Source organism: Chinchilla lanigera, unplaced genomic scaffold (genome assembly GCF_000276665.1).
Source record: "Chinchilla lanigera isolate Chin_1 unplaced genomic scaffold, ChiLan1.0 scaffold00015, whole genome shotgun sequence".
Classification (NCBI taxonomy): Eukaryota; Metazoa; Chordata; class Mammalia; order Rodentia; family Chinchillidae; genus Chinchilla; species Chinchilla lanigera.
Genome location: NW_004955416.1, coordinates 12,670,062 through 12,688,178, shown reverse-complemented (window position 1 = coordinate 12,688,178; position 18,117 = coordinate 12,670,062). Strand labels below are relative to the sequence as shown.

General features: G+C 41.0%; 1 protein-coding gene across 3 annotated transcripts in view; it reads left to right on the top strand.

Moving 5' to 3' along the window:
- The window catches only part of Eftud1 (elongation factor Tu GTP binding domain containing 1), a 131,481-nt gene that overhangs the window by 101,479 nt on the left and 11,885 nt on the right, over positions 1 to 18,117 (top strand). For all 3 annotated transcript variants that reach the window (XM_005381461.2, XM_013512538.1, XM_005381460.2), the window contains 3 exons: positions 2,624 to 2,755; positions 8,132 to 8,279; positions 11,275 to 12,257. In XM_005381461.2, the coding sequence (XP_005381518.1) occupies positions 2,624 to 2,755; positions 8,132 to 8,279; positions 11,275 to 12,257 (1,263 nt within the window). The remainder of the gene's footprint in view (positions 1 to 2,623; positions 2,756 to 8,131; positions 8,280 to 11,274; positions 12,258 to 18,117) is intronic.

Genomic DNA, 18,117 nt, shown 5'->3' with positions numbered 1-18,117 from the left:
TATTCGTACATCTTATATATTAGTCCTCTGTCTGAGGAATAGCTGGCAAAAATTTTTTCCATTCTGTGGATTGCCTCTTCATTTTGTTAGTGGTTTCTTTTGCTGTGCAGAAGCATTTTAATTTGATGGGATCCAGTTTGTTGGCTCTTTGCAGTATTTCTTATGTAACCAGAATTTTGTTCATAGAGTCTTTGCCTACACCTGTCTTCAAGAGTTTGTGTTTTCTATAAATATCATGTTGTACAGTTAATAGTAGAACTACAACATGTCAAGAAATTTCCAAAGTGATTTTTTAAGTCATTTAATTGTGAATGGCCCAAATAAACTTAATGGTCCCTTTTCTGGTTTTAAAGTTGTTTGTTTGTTTGTTTTAAATAACCAAAATGGTGATATACAGTACAGGTAGCAAAGGTTTTACTGTCTTTGGAGCCCTACTTTTTCCATGTCTCCCCAATCTTGACTAGAAATATTATAGTATTGACCTTTCTCTTTTCTGTTTTGGGGGAAATTTTCATATCACCAGATCTGGGCATATCTAATTAGCAAGAATAGGTTTGGTATTAGAACAGTAAAATGTAAACCAGGAGTTGAAAGAGACAGTGTCTAAAATACATTGCTCACCTTTGTGTCTCATGGGATACAGAGGAAGGCAGTGTTAGTGTTGGCTTTTCACAGAACCCGTGTGCTGTGTGCAGGCAGGTGGGAGGGAGATGCATGGGGCTTGAAGGGAAATGTTTTATGTGGGTCTTCCTGCATTCTTGGTCCCACTGGGAGTGAAGCTCCTTCTAGGAGCCATGGTGGAAACTTGGGCACCAGCTCTGTTGCATCACGGTGCCTAGGCTAACATCCACAAGAAGCTGTAGCCATTGTCGACCTCTCTGTGCGCCGCGCCAACAGCTGTAGTCATAAGAAAGTTAGAATTTGTCAAGGAAAGACTCTAGAGGCACAGAGAGAATTACACCCTGAACTTCAGCCTGAGGAGGGTCAGGCACAGAAAAGGTGCAGTGGTAGAGAACCTATGGCACGTATAGCCATAGCTGGCTGTTTGTTATCACCGAAAGCTCTGAAAAGCTCGCCATCGCTGGCCACCACACCCTGAGCTAAACCGCTGAAAGTTCATTAGTGTTGCTTAGTGTGAGGCAGAACAGGTTTAAAAGGTCTGACAACTGCCTCCAAATCCAGGGTCATTGCTGAGAGTGGGAGAAGTACCTTTCTGTGGGACGGGATGTGGAGGGAGGTCTGGGTACAGCTCAAGATGAGGAACATTTTTTGAAGCTCAGAGCCGTGCCTCCCTTCAGTGAGGTTATTGAGGGAGGTCCCCATGCTGAAGTCAGACAAGAAGCCCCTGCACTACTGACCCCTCCCTGGAGGCTGCTGGGCTGTCCCTTCGTAGCGCTGTCTACTGACCAAAGCAGAGTGGTTTCCTCCACTGCCTTTCTGTAGTTGTTTCTAAGCCCAAAATGCAAAAGTTGATGCTGATGCAATACCCCTGCCCTTTCTTCTCGTGTCACCTTGCTCTGCACGAGGTGACTTCTCCCTCCCTCCCTTCCTCCTCAATCTTCCCTTCAACATGAAGCCACAAAAATGGCCCTGTACACGTTTCTTAATGTGCTGTCTTAGTTACTTTGCTCTGCTTGTTGAGACAAATGTCCAGAAATAAGGAAGGAAAGGTTTCTTTATCTCACAGTTTGTGGAGGTTTCAGTCCATAATCAGCTGGCTCCAAAGCAGGCTGGCATGGCAGAGGATCAACAGTTCAAGGCAGTAGAAAATAGCAAAAGCAACAAGAGCCAAAAGCAGGAAGAGCAAGCCTCTTCCTCCCTTCTGTAAACAGGACTGCCCCCTAAGGCGGTGTAGCACTCACACCATCTCCCTGCCCTCCTCTTGCACAGGATGAGGATGTTTACAAAGTGAAGACACCAGCCCCCTGCTGAGTTGCTTTATTAAACTTGTAAACTTCTTCAGTTGACATAATATATCAACCATCACCTGTGCCTGACAGTGTTGTCCACTCCTGTTCTGGATATGAGATTCAAAATGCCCTTCATCTCTCCACCTGGGATATCTCTTATCCCATCTGCTCAGCAAGATACATGTGTCTTCAGAGTCTCATGCCACCGCCAGCCAAGGGGCTGGCAGGCAGGGATGGGCGGTTTCTCTTTAAATCTGGGATGGAATAGAGGGTCACTAGGGTTAGGTACTCCATAGCAATGTCACATTTTCGGGCTAAGTTCCTTTTATCCATAGGCAAGTGGACTGGCAAAAGTTATTTCAGCAGTCATCTTACATTTCTTAAAAACAAAGTTATACTTAGAGCCATTGTTTTCAGAGGAATACATCTGGAAATAATGGTCATTTCTGTGTTTGAAGTAGGTATACCTTAACGAAATCTCATGTAGTAGGATTTATACATCTGGAAAACAAAAGCTAGCAGAATTTGTATGGTTTTGACAGCAGTTAGTACCCAGGTTTATAAAAACTACAGCACAGCTTTGCCTCATTCTGTGCAGCGTATTGGAAGTGTTCAGCTCATTGACATATATACTATGTCGGTGCGGTTACTTTCCTAACAAATTCAGAATATACCATCCTTCACTGACCCTGAGGATCTTTTTCTCTCGGTAGGAATAGGAGGCCTTCAAGACTTTGTGCTGAAATCTGCAACCCTGTGTAGCCTGCCGTCCTGCCCACCTTTCATACCACTCAGTTTCGAAGCCACCCCTATTGTGAGAGTTGCTGTGGAGCCGAAACACCCAAGTAAGTGAACTTGTTTTTAAGGGCATGTGACCCACATCCTTTATCCATTTCAGTCAAAAACCAGAACAGCTTTCTGCACTTGTTACTGCATATATACTTGGACTTTGCTGCTAAAGTGTCGGGATATTACAATGTTCATCGCCTTCCTTAAGTGCTTGTATTTATTACTTGACATCCGGAGATTTGCTCCACAGTATACTATGAGTGTTCGTTGATGTGCATAATAGTTGCAACCCTTGAAGGGTATCAAGCCTGTCTTAGAAACATGACATGGTTAGGTACCTTTGCTGTCCCGGAGATTGTATTCTTCTTAATGGCAGACAGGCTCATCTCTGCACCCTCCATGACCCTCAGCAAAGCTTATGTTTTATTCAGCTGCTTCCAAATTAGAATCTTATCCCAAGCTCCTTGTTTTAAAATCCATCCTCTACCGCTTTCTTTTAGGCTTGCTGGATTATCTGGACACTGAGCATATCCTGTCTCTTTAAAAAATATTTCCTGCACTTTCCTCCTGGCTGCCTGACCATATTGTAATGAATGCTAGCCCTTGGTTTTACCATCTGCCTGGCCAGTCCCTTATGAGTGTATTTCTCTTTGCGTGACTTTCACTGAGCCCTTCCCAGAAGCTCTAGAACCACAGTCTGGAGTATGACGGCCTCATTGGGCCTGTATGTGTGTGTTCTTCCTTTTCCCTGGGCAGGTACTTGGAGGACTATGCCTCTAATTTTGGGCTTTGTCCTTCCTTGGGCCTCAAAGGCAGGGGTGTTTCTGGATGTTACTGGACTGACAGGGCCTAGGTTGCCTCTTGGGTTCACCCTGTGTTCTGCCTAGCCAGCTTCTGCTTTGTGGGCTTCTCCAGACCCTGAGACATGATGGCTCTGATCACTGTGTACTGCAGCCAACCTAAAAAGCGCAGAGTATAAGAAAACTTAGTTTGTTTAAATTGTGACATTGGAGTCTGGCGACCACGGGATGTCCTGAGATGTATTTGTACTCATTGTTTCTCCTGTTGTGTTTGTCTAAAGTGCATAAATAGGAATTAACAAATATTTGATCATTTCAGCTTTCATACTTAATACAAATGTGTAATTTTTGGTTGTATACTGGTCTGTGCTCATATCCAAGCCAAGTAAAAGCCCTCCCGTGCAGAACAGCAGGACCATGAGATACAGGTCCTTGTCTCTGGCTTACTTCCTGTCCCAAGCAGAATGCCTGTGAGATTAACTTCCTTTACCTTGTCCAGAAATGAGATAGCCTAAAACAGAGAATTATGTGGATGCCAAAGTGTATTCATCTCTGTTTCATTAAATTAACCCAAACTTTGCAAAAAATAAACTAAAATGGTTGGACGTCTATTTTTGTTTATAATTTTAAAAAAGAGCATTATTGCTTTCTCCCACCAGCTGTGTTGTTTTTACTAGATTTACTGTGTATTTCTTGGTTGTGTTACCAAAGTGTCCCATTTGAATCTTTCACTGTCTAAATTTTATACTCACTGGTCTGTAATGTCAGCATCGTATTTTACATTCAGAACATTTGAGAAAACTAGGTGCTGTCTTTGTTCCTGTGTGTCCTTGTAAGATATTTATTGTGTTTACTCTGTGCCTGAACATACTTCTTTTGGGGGCAGTACCACTTTCTCCCTGGGTCCCATGACTGTTGAAGTTTCCTCTGTTTTATAGCCAGACTCCCTACCAAACCTGGATGGAGAAGCACTGGACAGATCCACTGTTGACTAGAACATGTGTCCCCCGCCCCTCTTCTGTTTCCTCGGGACAGACCGGGCAAGCTGGTCCAGAACACACCTATTACTCTTCTTCCAGGCAGAAGCAAATCCAGTTGTTCTTCCACTTTTCTTTCTCTGATTTCTCAGGCAGGAGTCGAAAAATATAACATCTGCTCAGTGCCCACAGACCTACTCAGAACTCAGCATAGAGGACCACAGACATCCCAAAGCCATTATTGCTTTTATTATCCCCCATCCCTCCTGTGGTCCACACATTATACTGAGGACTTTTCATTGATTATCTCATTCAATTCTCTCAAAAGCTATGTGTGTTAGGATACTGTTTTTATCTTCTCACATGATGGAAACTGAGGCATGAAAAAGGTAATTAACTTGTTCAAGATTTTACAGTTAGCAGTAGATTCAGGATTCAAACCACTGCCTTGATGACAAGTCTTGATCTTCGTCTTTAGGAGGAGCTTAAGAAATCCTTTTTATCTCAGAATTCTTTTATCCTTTATTTTTCTATGTTTCTATGGATACATGTATGTTTCATGTACATTATTAAACACAAAAGTAGAAATTATTTAAAAGTTAAGATTAAAGTGACGTAAGTTTTTTGGTGTTTTTTTTTTAATACTACGATTGAACCCAGGGCCTTGCACATGCTAGATAAGTACTGTACCCCTGAGCTATATTCCCAGCGCTTTTTATTTTTATTTGGAGACAGGAGCTCACTAAATCGCCCAGACTAGGCTTGAACTTGTGATCTTTCTGCCTCAGCCTTTTTGTTTTTGATGGTGCTTCATATTGTAAGTACATATCACTTATTTGTGATTGTGGTTTGTAATTCTACGAGTTATCTAGTATTGTATAACACAAGATTCTTAGTGGCTTGGGACAACACTATTCATTTATTTTAAAATCCCTTTGGTCAGGAGTTTGAGGACCCTTCAGCTTGGTGTCTCCCCATAGTTGCCGTGATAAAGCACAGTTGCAGTGGGGGTTACCTGGGGCTATAGCCAACTAGAGGCTCAGCTGTCTAGCTGCTGCTGGCTGGGCCTGGGCCTTTCTTCACCGGGACCTTCTCGTGACTGCTCAGGGGTCCCAAAGCATAGGGTAGGGTCACTGGCTTCCTCCAGTAACCTGGAGCTGGCCCTCAGATCACACGTGGCCACCTCCAGAGCATTCTTTTGGTCCCATGGGCCAGCCTGACTCACTGTAGTGGGAGACACATGGCAGCATGATTGTCAGAGGTCAGGTGTTTGGGGCTGAATTAGAGTTGGCTGTATAATAAGGCCTCATTGCTTTGAAGATCTTGCCTTAGCACTGTAATATTGCTACTCAAATGCCTGCTTCCAGGTTCCATTTATTACAGCACTTTATTTTTAAGGTATTATCACTGGAAAAGCCACTCCACAGAGTCGCATAGTCCCAGTGAAAGAAATGCATCACCTCTTCCTTTTCTAAATCATGGCATCCATTGTGGGATCCCATTTACCACCCATATAAGGATTTAAAGAAATAGGGATAAGAAGTATCTATTTTTCTTAATGTTAGTCAGTTTTTCTTATGCTGCCTAGGAGGTATTAATTTTTATGTCTTTAATGAACTATCTACTTGGAAGATATTTTTTAATATGGGGTAGGAAAATCACCTTCTAAATTTTGAGAGGTTTATGCACATTATTTTTGGCCACAGAATGACTTTCAATGGAAATGTTTTAAAATAACCAATTTCAAAATGTTTTCTCCATGTTTCAGTTTTATTTAAGATATTTCTTATTATTAAACTGTCATCTGTACCTTGAAGAAACAGATGTATTTACTTTGTAATTTGGCTGATAAAAGTACTGGGGAAAGTTGTGGATGATGGTGGTAGTGCTGCTGCTAGTGATGTGTGTGTTATTAGCATTATCACTGGTCTCTCTGTGGGAAACTTCTGTGCAGTTTTTTTTTTTTGAGGTGGGGGCGGGTACTGGGAATCGAACTCAGGATCTTGCACTTGCCAGGCAGGCACTTATGCCACTGAGCTATTCCCCCCACCCCCCTGTGGGAATCTTTTAAGCCAGATTTTAAGTTGTGTCAGGGATGACATCTGTAAGTCCCCAGGTCAGGCAAAGAAAAATGACAGAGTGCTGAAATGCACAGGGCTAGGAACCTCTGCTGGTCCTGCCCGTGGAGCAGCCCACTCCACCTGCCTCAAGATGCCTGCACCCGGAGTGGCTGTGATTGTGGCCCTGTGCTGTGCAAATGTGCAGTGTAGGCACTTCAGCCCACTCACCGGCTTTACAACCAGGTTCTGCTGCAGCGTTGCTCTTCACATTGAGCACAGCTCCATTGCTCTTCCATACCTGTTCCCTCATCTACAGAGTGAGAGCATTAATCATAGCTTCCTCACAGTTCATGATTTCATATGGGCCAAGTGCTTTTCTGGCACAGGGATGGTGCTACAAAGTGTTAGTTATTATTAGAAAGTTTTTTTATACTCAGGGTTGAACCCAGGACCTTCATACTGAACTATATTACCAACCCTTTTCTAATTATTTATTTTGAAACAAGGCCTTGCTAGGTTGCTAAATTACCCAGGCTGTGCAGGAATTGATGCTCTTCCTGTCTCAGCCATCCAGAGTGCTGGGATTACAGGTGTGTACCACCACACCCAGCCAAAAGAATTGTTTCAAAAATAAATACGCACGTGGAAGTTTTAATATTTTCTTCCTGCCCATTAATTAATAAACTTTTCTAAAGCTTGTTAAAAACCATTGCCTTGCAGAAAGTTCATGTTGAAAAGCTTTGAGGAGTTGCTGAGTCTTTTCTTCAGGTGTAGAATCAAAACAGTACTGTATAAAAATGCTTTCACAGTCCATCTCTGCTCCATCAGCAGTAGCAAGAGACCCTCTGGCCTCCTTTGTGTGAATTGGATGGAGCTCGGTAGGAAGAAATGGGTGAAAAAGCAGCTCTCACAGCCCCCGTCCATCCTCGAGCCCCATAAATTGTAAGGAAGAAGTTATTGAAAGAAGTCCCCAACTTACGAACAGTTCTCCAGGAATAGACAGACCTCCTTCGTAAGTCAGGGACTTACTGTATGTACCAAAAGCACAAGCAGAGTGCAGTACAGACAGTGCCATGGCTCACCAGGTGCAGTAGCTAGTCTCTGTATTCTAAAATTCAGGCTTCTATCAAGCAAGTTCACAAATAGTTATTTTTAGTGTAAAGTTCTGTTAAAGTTTCTTGATTATAATATTAAATGATTCTCTTGGTGATTTGTTAATGTTATATGTATCATTTGAGGAAGTGTTCTGATACATTTCTAGGTATATCATATGTGCATTTATAATAAGATGTAGGTGATATTGGACCATAAATTTAATTTTTATAAGAATGATGTTTGTATCTACTGGCCATTTGAAGAAGTTCTGTAGATCAGCTGTGGAGTTTTGGTGGTAAGCCTGTGAGTGTCTCATGTTGGCTGTACAGGACAATGCATAGAAGGTAGTTTTATTCACATTGTTGCATGATTTGGAAGAAGAAAATAAACTGTAACCATTACTTTAAGATTTTATTTCATTGTAATTTTCCCATAAGTGGCTATTATCTTTAGATTATATTGATTCTAATAATTAATCAGTATTTTATTTATTAACCTAGGTGAAATGCCTCAGCTTGTGAAAGGAATGAAGTTGTTGAACCAAGCTGATCCCTGTGTCCAGATTTTAATTCAGGAAACAGGAGAGCATGTTTTGGTCACAGCAGGGGAAGTTCACCTTCAGCGATGCTTGGATGACTTAAAAGAAAGGTTAGATAAAAGTGTTAAAGACGGAGAAAGTGTGACTAGGTCCACAGTCAGTGGGATGTTTTTCAGTGTTTCCTAAACCAGGCCAATATGGACTGTGGTCTATTTTTGGAGGAAAATGAAATGCCCTCCATTCAGACATGGATTGTCATTGGGTCATAAGTATAATTTTTATTAACTTAAAAAATGGAATTTATTGCCTACCCTTGAACTACCTTGCATTTTTAGTTTAAATTATAAAACATTTTCATATGTGTATATTTTACTTTAAGCATATACATAGAGAGCACATATAAGGGCAACAAAATAAAATCTTTGTAAATGTAACTGATTAGGACAGACTTTGCTTATTGTCGTGATCTCCACAATGTGAATCTTTTGGAAATGTTTATATTTCTGTATGAAGGTGATATGTGTCATTAAATGGACAACCTAACCCACTTTATAAACAACATTTTTGAGGGTTGAGGATGAGTTCAAATGGTAGAGAACTTGCATAGCAAGCACAAAGCCCTGGGTTCAGTGCCCAGTGTTGAAAAAAAAAAAAAAGTCAAACTGCTTATTCCTAGTATATAGAAATAAAATAGGTTTTGCATGTTATTCTCAAATATGACAGTTATGCTGAAACTATTATTCCTAATAGTTTCTAAAGACTGTTAGATTTTGAGCCCATGATGACAGGTTTTTTTCCTGTACGATTCTCATATTTGTATTTTCGTTCTTTATAATGCTGCCCAAATCCTCTAGTACAATGCTAGATGGAACCTGTAACAATAGGCACCTTTGTCTTAATCCTGACTGCAAACAACAACTTTCAAAAATTTTTCCAGTAGTATATGTGTACTCTAGTTATTTTGAAGATACTCTTTATCAGTTTTATTCTTGGCTTGGTAAGAAAAAAGGTCATGCATAGGTGCTCAGACTTTTTTTGTTTTCAGATGTAGAAATCAAGAATAGGTATTGAATTTTCTTGAATACCAATTTTATATTTTTAAAGATGGTTCAAAAAGTTGACATTTTAATTTGATATGTTATTTTAACAGAGCTAATACAAACTAATTTTTATAATAACCTATGATTTTAAAAAGACCATCTATTTAATTTTTCTTTAATGTACTGTTTAATCCCATTTTTCAGTGTAACATAATGACTGGGAGTGTGGATTCTGAAGTCAGACCTAAATTTGGATCCTAAATTCTCCACTTACTAGCCATTTGGAGAAAAAAACTTAATCTGTCTTCCCTAATGCTCCCCTCTACAAATGGGGATGATACTAATACTACTGAAGCAGTAATTCATGTAGAACACTCACAGTACTAACCCTTGCCTCATACATAAGAAGTGAACATCAAAAACAAAATGTACATGTACATATACTTATTTTTCTTTGTATAGTAATTTTATCTTCTATATCAAAATTGTTTGGTAAGATTAAACTGCAGCTTTGTCTCTATATGCTGTTGTGTTTAAGTATCAGAGTGACTGTATACTAACACATGTAGACATCTAGTATATTCTACATATATATTTATTGAAACACACTAATATTTGGAAATGAAAAATTACTCATAAAACCGTAACTTCTTCTTAAATAGTAGAGAGGATTGAACTAGGGCCTTTACTGAGCTACAACCCCAACCTGTTATTTTTTGAGCCAGTGTTTCACTAAATTGCCCAGGCCTTGCTTGAACTTGTGATCCTCCTGCCTCAGCTTCGTACAGTTCTGGGATTACAGGCATGCTCCACCACTCTCCATTGCAAAATCGTATCTTTTATTGGAAGTAACCTTTGCACATTTTTATTTTCTTCCACGTATTATAGTATATTTCAAATTCTGTACTCTAAAATTCATTTGGATATCATTATTTTCAGAAAACTATTGACTTTTCAAATTTATCAAAAGTCATAAGATTAGATAGATACCTTCCCTACTTCTACAAAGTATAGAAGATCTAGAATTAAATATAAACATTTCAAAAATTTTCTAAGGATGAAGTTCCTCTAATGTGTATATGTACATCTACACACATATGCATACATTTTTACATATATCTATCCATATTGCCAGTAATAGATACAGACCAGACTAGAGCCGCAGTAACTGGCAATGAGGAATGAACAAATTAGGAGACAAAAAGATTGCCTGGTTCCATCATCATCAGAGTCTGCCCATGCCAGTTTCCAGACTCCGTCCTATGCAAACTTAGATCTTCATTTAGAAGAAAGGCCAGCATGAAACTAAACTTGCATTATGTGGGAAAAAGGGCTTTCTGAATTTGGTGCCGGGTCAGGGCTTGGGACCTATGCTGTCCAGTATAGTGGCCAATACCCATGTGAAACTCTTTAAAATCAAATTAGTTAAAATAAAGATTAAAAATCCAGTTTGTCAGTCACTAGCCAGATTTCAAGTGTTCAGTAACTACGTGTGGCTGTTTAAATACAATCATGCCTTTCAGTTGCACTGGTCACATTTCAAGTGCTCTTCGGTCACCATGAAGGATAGAGTAAATATATAGGTATCCTGACAGCCTCAGAGCCTCATTATCAAAGCAAAATACATTGTGAGGTTTTGACTAGCTTCCCTGAAATTCTCTAATTCTGCGTGTATTTAGAGCCATAAAGATTGGGCTTTTCTTCTCCAGACTCTTAGATTGGCAAATTGTATTTTGAAGAATTCATAATGTCAGTTCTCGTTAAAACATACATTTTCCACTCAAAACATTCTTGTCTAAATAGATGATTTATTTATTTTGAGAATGAACAAAGTGGTGAAATCTCAGTACAAGCATAGAACTCCCTGAAGATGTGTTCCCATTAGAAGCACTCTTTTCAAGCCAAAATGAAAGCAGTATTATATCAGAATTGTGATATATTATAAATTAGTCTTTCATAGTAAGATAATTTCTAAATTCCTGTGTTTGTGCAGTCTTCATTGCATAAAAAGATGCATTGATGCCATTTTGATTATAAACTTTTATCATTTCTCTTCATTTTGTAGGTTTGCAAAGATTCATATCAGTGTATCTGAACCCATTATTCCATTCAGAGAAACAATCACAAAACCCCCAAAAGTTGACATGGTCAATGAAGAAATCGGCAAACAACAGAAAGTTGCAGTCATACACCAAACAAGAGACGATCAGAGCAAAATCCCTGAAGGGGTCCAGGTTGACGCTGATGGGCTAATCACCATCACAACTCCCAACAAACTTGCCACTCTCAGTGTCCGGGCCATGCCCCTTCCAGAAGAAGTCACTCAGATTCTGGAAGAAAACAGCGATTTGATTCGTTCTATGGAACAACTGACATCTTTGTTGGATGAGGGCAAAAATACTCAGACGATTCATCGGAAGACCCAAGAGAAAATGTGGGAATTCAAAGGAAAACTGGAGCAACACCTAACAGGGAGAAAATGGCGAAACACCGTTGACCAAATCTGGTCATTTGGCCCAAGAAAGTGTGGGCCCAACATGCTGGTCAGTAGAAGTGTGGACTTCCAGAACTCAGTGTGGACAGGCGCAGCTGGCAGAGCTTCCCAGGGAGCCAATAGATACCGAGACCTGGGCAATAGCATCGTGAGTGGCTTCCAGCTGGCAACCCTCTCTGGCCCCATGTGTGAAGAGCCGCTCATGGGTGTCTGTTTTGTTCTGGAAAAATGGGACATAAGTAAACTTGAGGAACAGGGAGTGGGTAGTAACCAGAATAATGAAAAAAGTGATGTGGTAGGACGGGGCGAGGAGGGAGAGAGAAGCTGTCCTGGTGCAGATGAAAAGCAAGAGCCACCTGATGGCTGCTCCCAGGCCTCCGAGAAGAGGACTTCCCAGAAAGGAGAACCTTCAGTCGCTGACTGCTATGGGCCTTTCTCGGGACAGCTGATTGCCACCATGAAGGAAGCGTGTCGCTATGCACTGCAGGTGAAACCGCAGCGCCTGATGGCGGCTATGTATACTTGTGACATCATGGCCACCAGCGACGTTCTCGGTAAGGCGTGAAATGAAAACGAGAGGTGTCCTGGGCAGTAGTGAAGTCTCCAGGTCCTACACTCACTGTGTTTGCAGAAGCAGTGTCATCTTCTAATTTACTGAGAGTTAAGGTCTTAGAAAGCCAGAGGCCTTAAGTACTGAAACCTTGAGGAAGGAACACACCTCCCTACTGAAAGTCTTTCCTTTTGCAACAAACAGAATCTTTCTTTGTTTTAAAAGGTCTGGTAGATGAAAGTTAAACTGCCTGTACATGTTACCACCCCAACCTGTGCATCTGTTTTTCTCCAGTGAGTAAGTGTGCCATGCTTTATGGCCAGAGTCATCCTAAAAGAGGTCAAAGACTAAGACAGCATGTGCTGTTTTATTTCATTTCCTTTTGTTTTTGATGTAGAGCCTTGCTCTGTAATCTAGGCTGGCCTTGAACTTACTTTGCAGCCCAGGCTGGCCTCGAACTTGTGGCAGTCCTCCTGCCACAGCCCTCTGAGTGCTGGGATTACAGGCGTGCACCACCACACCTAGCAAGGCAGCGGTTTGTAGTCCCAACACAGAAGGGCTATGTGAATTCCTTGGGTTTCATGCATTTCTGATTTTCTTCCCTTTGGGAAAAGCAGCCTTTGGGGGTCTCAGAAAACACTAAGCTGTGGCAGATATTTTGGCTTTTAACCAGTACTCCTTCACCTCTGAGTTTGTGATAGGTAGTTTGAGTGAAAACACACCCATGGGGCCCGGAAGATCTCTTTTCCTCAGCACAGCTCATGATGAGAGCACTAAGGGGAGGTAGCACATGGGTCCAGATTATTGGCTCCTTCTAGACCTAGGTCCTGTATGTGGGTAACTGCACTCCTTTAGTAAGCTGCTTTTGCTGGTTAACTCTTGAAAGCAGAAACTTAAGCTTTTGTTGGGGGAATTGTTTCCGGAGACTGAGTGCAGGGCTTTTGCAACTAAACCACATCCTCAGCCCATTTTTAGTTTTCACCTTGAAACAGTCTTGCTAAGTTGCCCAGGCGGTACTCAATCTTTTGATCCTCCTGGGATTACAGGCATATAGCACCACCACCACCATTTACGAAATTTAGGCTTGCTTCACAGTGAGGTTCCTGTGAGACAAGCTGAGCAAGCATCCAGAGCAGCATTTCAAAAACAACTGTGTTAAACAAAGTCACCAAGATTTAGTAGCTGCAAGACTACTTAAAGCCAGTGTGTGCTGTACAGTAAACTGAGTCTCTAGATGTCACCTGCAGTGTGTAGTGCTTCTCAACTTCATGTGGATACAGCTACCTGTCAGCATCTCACGGAATATATAGGTTAGTTTGGGGAATGCCCATCTGATTTTACATGTTATTCTGCATTTTCATTTAGAACTTTCTTAAGGCAAAGATAGAATTAAAGAATCTTGATTCCTTCATTTCCTTAAAGGAAGACTTCAGAGCCATTCTCTAGTCTCTCGGACCACCTCTGAATATTTCTGTAGATGGGCAGCTCACCCTGAGTTTTGTGATCGGTCTGTGTCTTTATGTATTGAACCTAGAGTCCATCTCCCAGTCCTTTGTAGCTGTATGTACCACCATCCTTTTCACTCCATTGGCACTTCTTGAATTGGAGAAGAGTGTTGGTTTTCTACTTTTTTTCTTAGTCACTTTCCTCACTGCTGGGACACAGTACTACCCAGCACCCAAAACTTAAAGGAGGAGAGGTTGGTTTGGGCCCATGTTTCAGTCCATGGTCAGCAGGCTCCAAAGAAGAACCAGCATGGCAAAAGGACCTGAGCGGAATAGAGCTGTTCATGAGGTAACCAGAAAGCCGAGACTGAAGGAAGGAACTGCCCATGAGGGAGATACACTATATACTTCTGGGTCCTGCCCACGTGGTCCAGTCCTCTTTTAGAAACCCTACCTATGAGAGCCTGAGGCTCTTGAGGGACATCAGGATGTAAATCACAACATGTTTCATCAGCGGTTGTCATGATTTTTGTGCTCTGTCACCATTGCAATTCCTATCCGTGGACATCCATCCTTAGTCAACATAGAGAGGTCAACCAGCCAGTAAGAACACAGACACATGTGTTACCTCCCTCGTGGGATACAGACTTCTTATAATGGAGTTTAGGGCTTGCATCTTGTCATTACCTTATGTGAAAAGTTTGAGTCAGCCCCATTTGTGTTTTTAAAAATAAATTGTCTTCCCATGGTGATGATTGGTTAGATTGTAGAAATTGTGTAGTCTCATAAACTCCTGTATTTACCTACCAGCATGACAATAACGTAAAGGAAAATGTTTTAATGGCAAAAAACAAAAACAAAAAACAAAAAACTTTAATCTTCACACATTGGCTCCTTTTTTATTTTTTTCACATGTTCTTTTCTGCAAAGAAGTAAAACTCTGCAAGTTATGAATCAGATGTTTTGATAAAGTTGAGGTCTGCTATATCTATTCCCTTGATTATCACCTTAGCAATTACAATAGATAAAGCTTAGGTTAATGTAACTTTGTGTTGGGGTCATTCATGATTGATTTTTTTAGACTCTCCTTAGGGTCCATTACATTAAAATCTGTTGTTTCTTTTCCATTGTCCTCTGTGTGTTTGAAGTGATCATCCCACAGGCTGTGGGCTCTGCCTTTCTCTGAAGATGATGGTAACTGTTTTTCCTTCCAAAATAATGGGAGTACATTTTTTCTCCAAATGGCCAGCACTTCTATGTGAGCCATTTCAAGTGGCATTTATACTTTTGTTTTCTGAAAAGACAGATTTTCAGCATGCCCTGTGAAGCCAGAATCTGCTGTTGGCATTTATCAGATTGAAATTCCTAGCACACTGTCGAGTCATCCCTCTCTGTCCATTTTCTCGTTTCTAATAGGAAATCACCACCTGGACCCTGCCTGTGATCAGCCTCCCTAGGACAGTACCTCAAAATACCATTTGTCATTGAGTCTTTTATCCTATCCTGTCTTTCTTTGTCTTCCCTTCAGACTGCTCTGCTATTTTCTGGGCAGAGAGACTTGTCATGGTCGTTGGGGTTATTTGTCCTCTTCTCTCTGGGACAGGGTACCTCTCTGCCTTGCCTTACCCACTGCAGTTCCCATTGTGCCAGGCCTTGACAACCCCACACACACCTGCTATGAACTCCCATGTATTTCCCTGCTGTGGCAGCTGTGTGGCTGGGGGTTGATCTGTATACTGTCTCTGGACCTTGTCCCTGGTACCATTTCTTAACACATTTCCTGTTATGAACTGGCTGTCACAATGCTGCCTTACAAAGAAACTGTTTAGGTCTGATCTGAACTTGTTTTTTCCTCTGAAGTGGTTTGAGGTTCTTCTGCTTAGTCTGGACAGTCTCCTCTGGGGCCTCTTCTCTTGTTGCTTTTGAGGAGCTCTTTGGTGTTGACAGCCAGTCTCTGGAGTCCCAGGTCTATCAGCGTGGTTGGCTGTTTGCCTTTTTCTTTCTAAATCAGCCACTTCAAGTGGAAAAAGACATGAAGAGAGTTAACTGTATTCCTTCGGTTTGCTTCCTGTCTGTAGGATCTTCCTGTTAAAATATCTTCTGAGACATGTCAGACTTTACTGACCGTTCCTTTTAATTCTCTAAAAAGTGACATAAGTTGTATTTAGAGTTTGTTTTTATTTAGCAAAATAAATTTCCTTAATAATTTTAAAGTTTAGTTCTTTATACACAAAGACAATAAAATAATAAATGCTTTCATAAATGGGTGGAATTGCATATGATCAAAATGGGAAATTTTGAAGGAAAATAATCATCTCAAAATTTTTTTTATCTGGGGAAAGAATCTCAAGACAATCCCTTTTGCTTTTCTCATTTTTTTTTTTTTTTTTTACCTATGACAGTTCCCTTTAATAGGCTTCTTTGTCTATCTGTAGTACTCTGTATTTTTACTTTCTTGTCATGAGAGTAGTAATTTGTCTGTATTTTTTTTAACCTGTTATTTTATTTTTTCTTTTTTTAATCTTTGGCAGTAACCTCACAATTGAAAAGTACTCCTTTTTGTTTGTCAGTACCAAAGTTTTAATCCTAGCTATGAGTATTGTAGTTCTGTTTCTATGTTTAGGAGTGAATGCTGACATTGTTAGGACATACATGTTTTAATATCTCAGAAGAATTCTTACTAATTAGATGTGCTGTAATTTACATTAGGCATCAACCCCAAATTAGAAGTGCACATTGTTTCCTGTTGGCTTACTACTAGTGAAAACAGTGTTGCGAACAGTTCGTTCCTTTCCTAAACTGAGAAAAAGACAATTGCATACTTGTAGTTGTCTTCTACCTTTGAAGATCGTAGAATCAACAGGTTAGTCCTAGTGCTGTTGAAGAAGGCAGTGTGCATAAGAGTCTGTAATGTCATGACGGAACAGATGAAGTTCGGCAGAGCTCAGATCGGGGAGACGGTATTTTGAACTTAGGGGTATCAGACCTCGTACAGCAAGTTGTTGCTTAATGGGCCATGAATGATTAGAAGATTCAAGATAGAATTGGACTGAGACTGTTTGTTGCTGGCTTCAGGAGCTGTGAGGTCTGAGGGTGCTATGGGCAGGGAGCGGTCTCCCTGACTCAGAGCACGTGGTCTGTGCTCACCGTCTGTGGCTGTGGCTCTCACAAGAGCTGAAACCATTGGTCACTGCCAGTCTCAGGGCCTGGTATGGAAATGAGACATTGATAGTGTAGTCGGTGAGAATCTAGCCCAGATCTAGCGATCCCAAGTGATTAACTCTCTTGTTCTATGTTCCTCTGAAGAATTCTTCCCTGGTACCCTTCATATAGCCGGACACCCTGGGATCTTTCTCTAAGCAAGCGAGCAAATGAAAGAGCAGTGTCTGGAGCCCAGCAGACCATGTGATCAGACGTTATCTTTGATTTGCCATGTTAATTGCCCAGTGGTAACAATGGCAGGTTTAGGGGCCTCTGAGTGCATTGAAGCATTGGACATACCTATGTTGAGAGCCACATGTGTTAGGGACGTTCTATTAGAGTGTTTTGTTGAGTGATGCCTTGCTCTGCCCCAGTTTTGGAATGTAGTTTTAGTGGAATTAAAATCAAATGGCTCAAAAGTACCATGATTATATTTGGTTTCAAATTATAGTTACTGATCCAGGCCCACTGGCATGACCCACAAAGGGAGGAACTGTGGCCTGCACCGCAGCAGCAGCCTGGCAGCCTGTCCCCACTTGCTCCCTGTGCTGGTCCCCCCGCCTCAGCTTCCTTCCTCAATCCTTTTCACCCCTGTTGTTTCACATTTACTTCCATTGATCACCTTAAAACTTTTCTTAGTATGAGATAGAAGAATAAAGATTACTAGTGCATACCCAGTAGCTGTTAAGGTAAGACTTTTTTTCTGTATATCTCAGACAAGTAATATATAGCCTAAAGGGAATTACTAATGATTATAATAGTTGTATTACTTTTCTTAGAGCTTATCAGGCTAGAAGTACTACAGTGTATTCATTTTCAGGTATCATGGGAGTCGAACTAGGAAAGTGGCTGAGATAGTATAGAAAATACAGAGCATGTCGCAGGAGATTGATTTGGGAAAGAGAAGACTGATCTGTGGAAGAAGGGTTAAACTTGTCCCATTTAATAAAAACTGGGTAGAAACTGGGACTCCTGGGTAGAAACTAAAGAGGAATAGATTTGAGGCCCAAGGGTTGTGTGGCTGTTAGGAGTGTTAGGGCTGTAGGGAGATGGAGTGTTGCCTTGGGGCCACTAAGTTTTAGGATTTGCATACAGAATTGAAGTGACTAATGGAACAGAACTTGTAGATCCTTAAGTTCCTCCCCTCCCCTCCGCCAGCTGTTGTGATTGTATAACTCTGGCATTGCTAGTACATAGAACAACAGAAATGTCTACAGT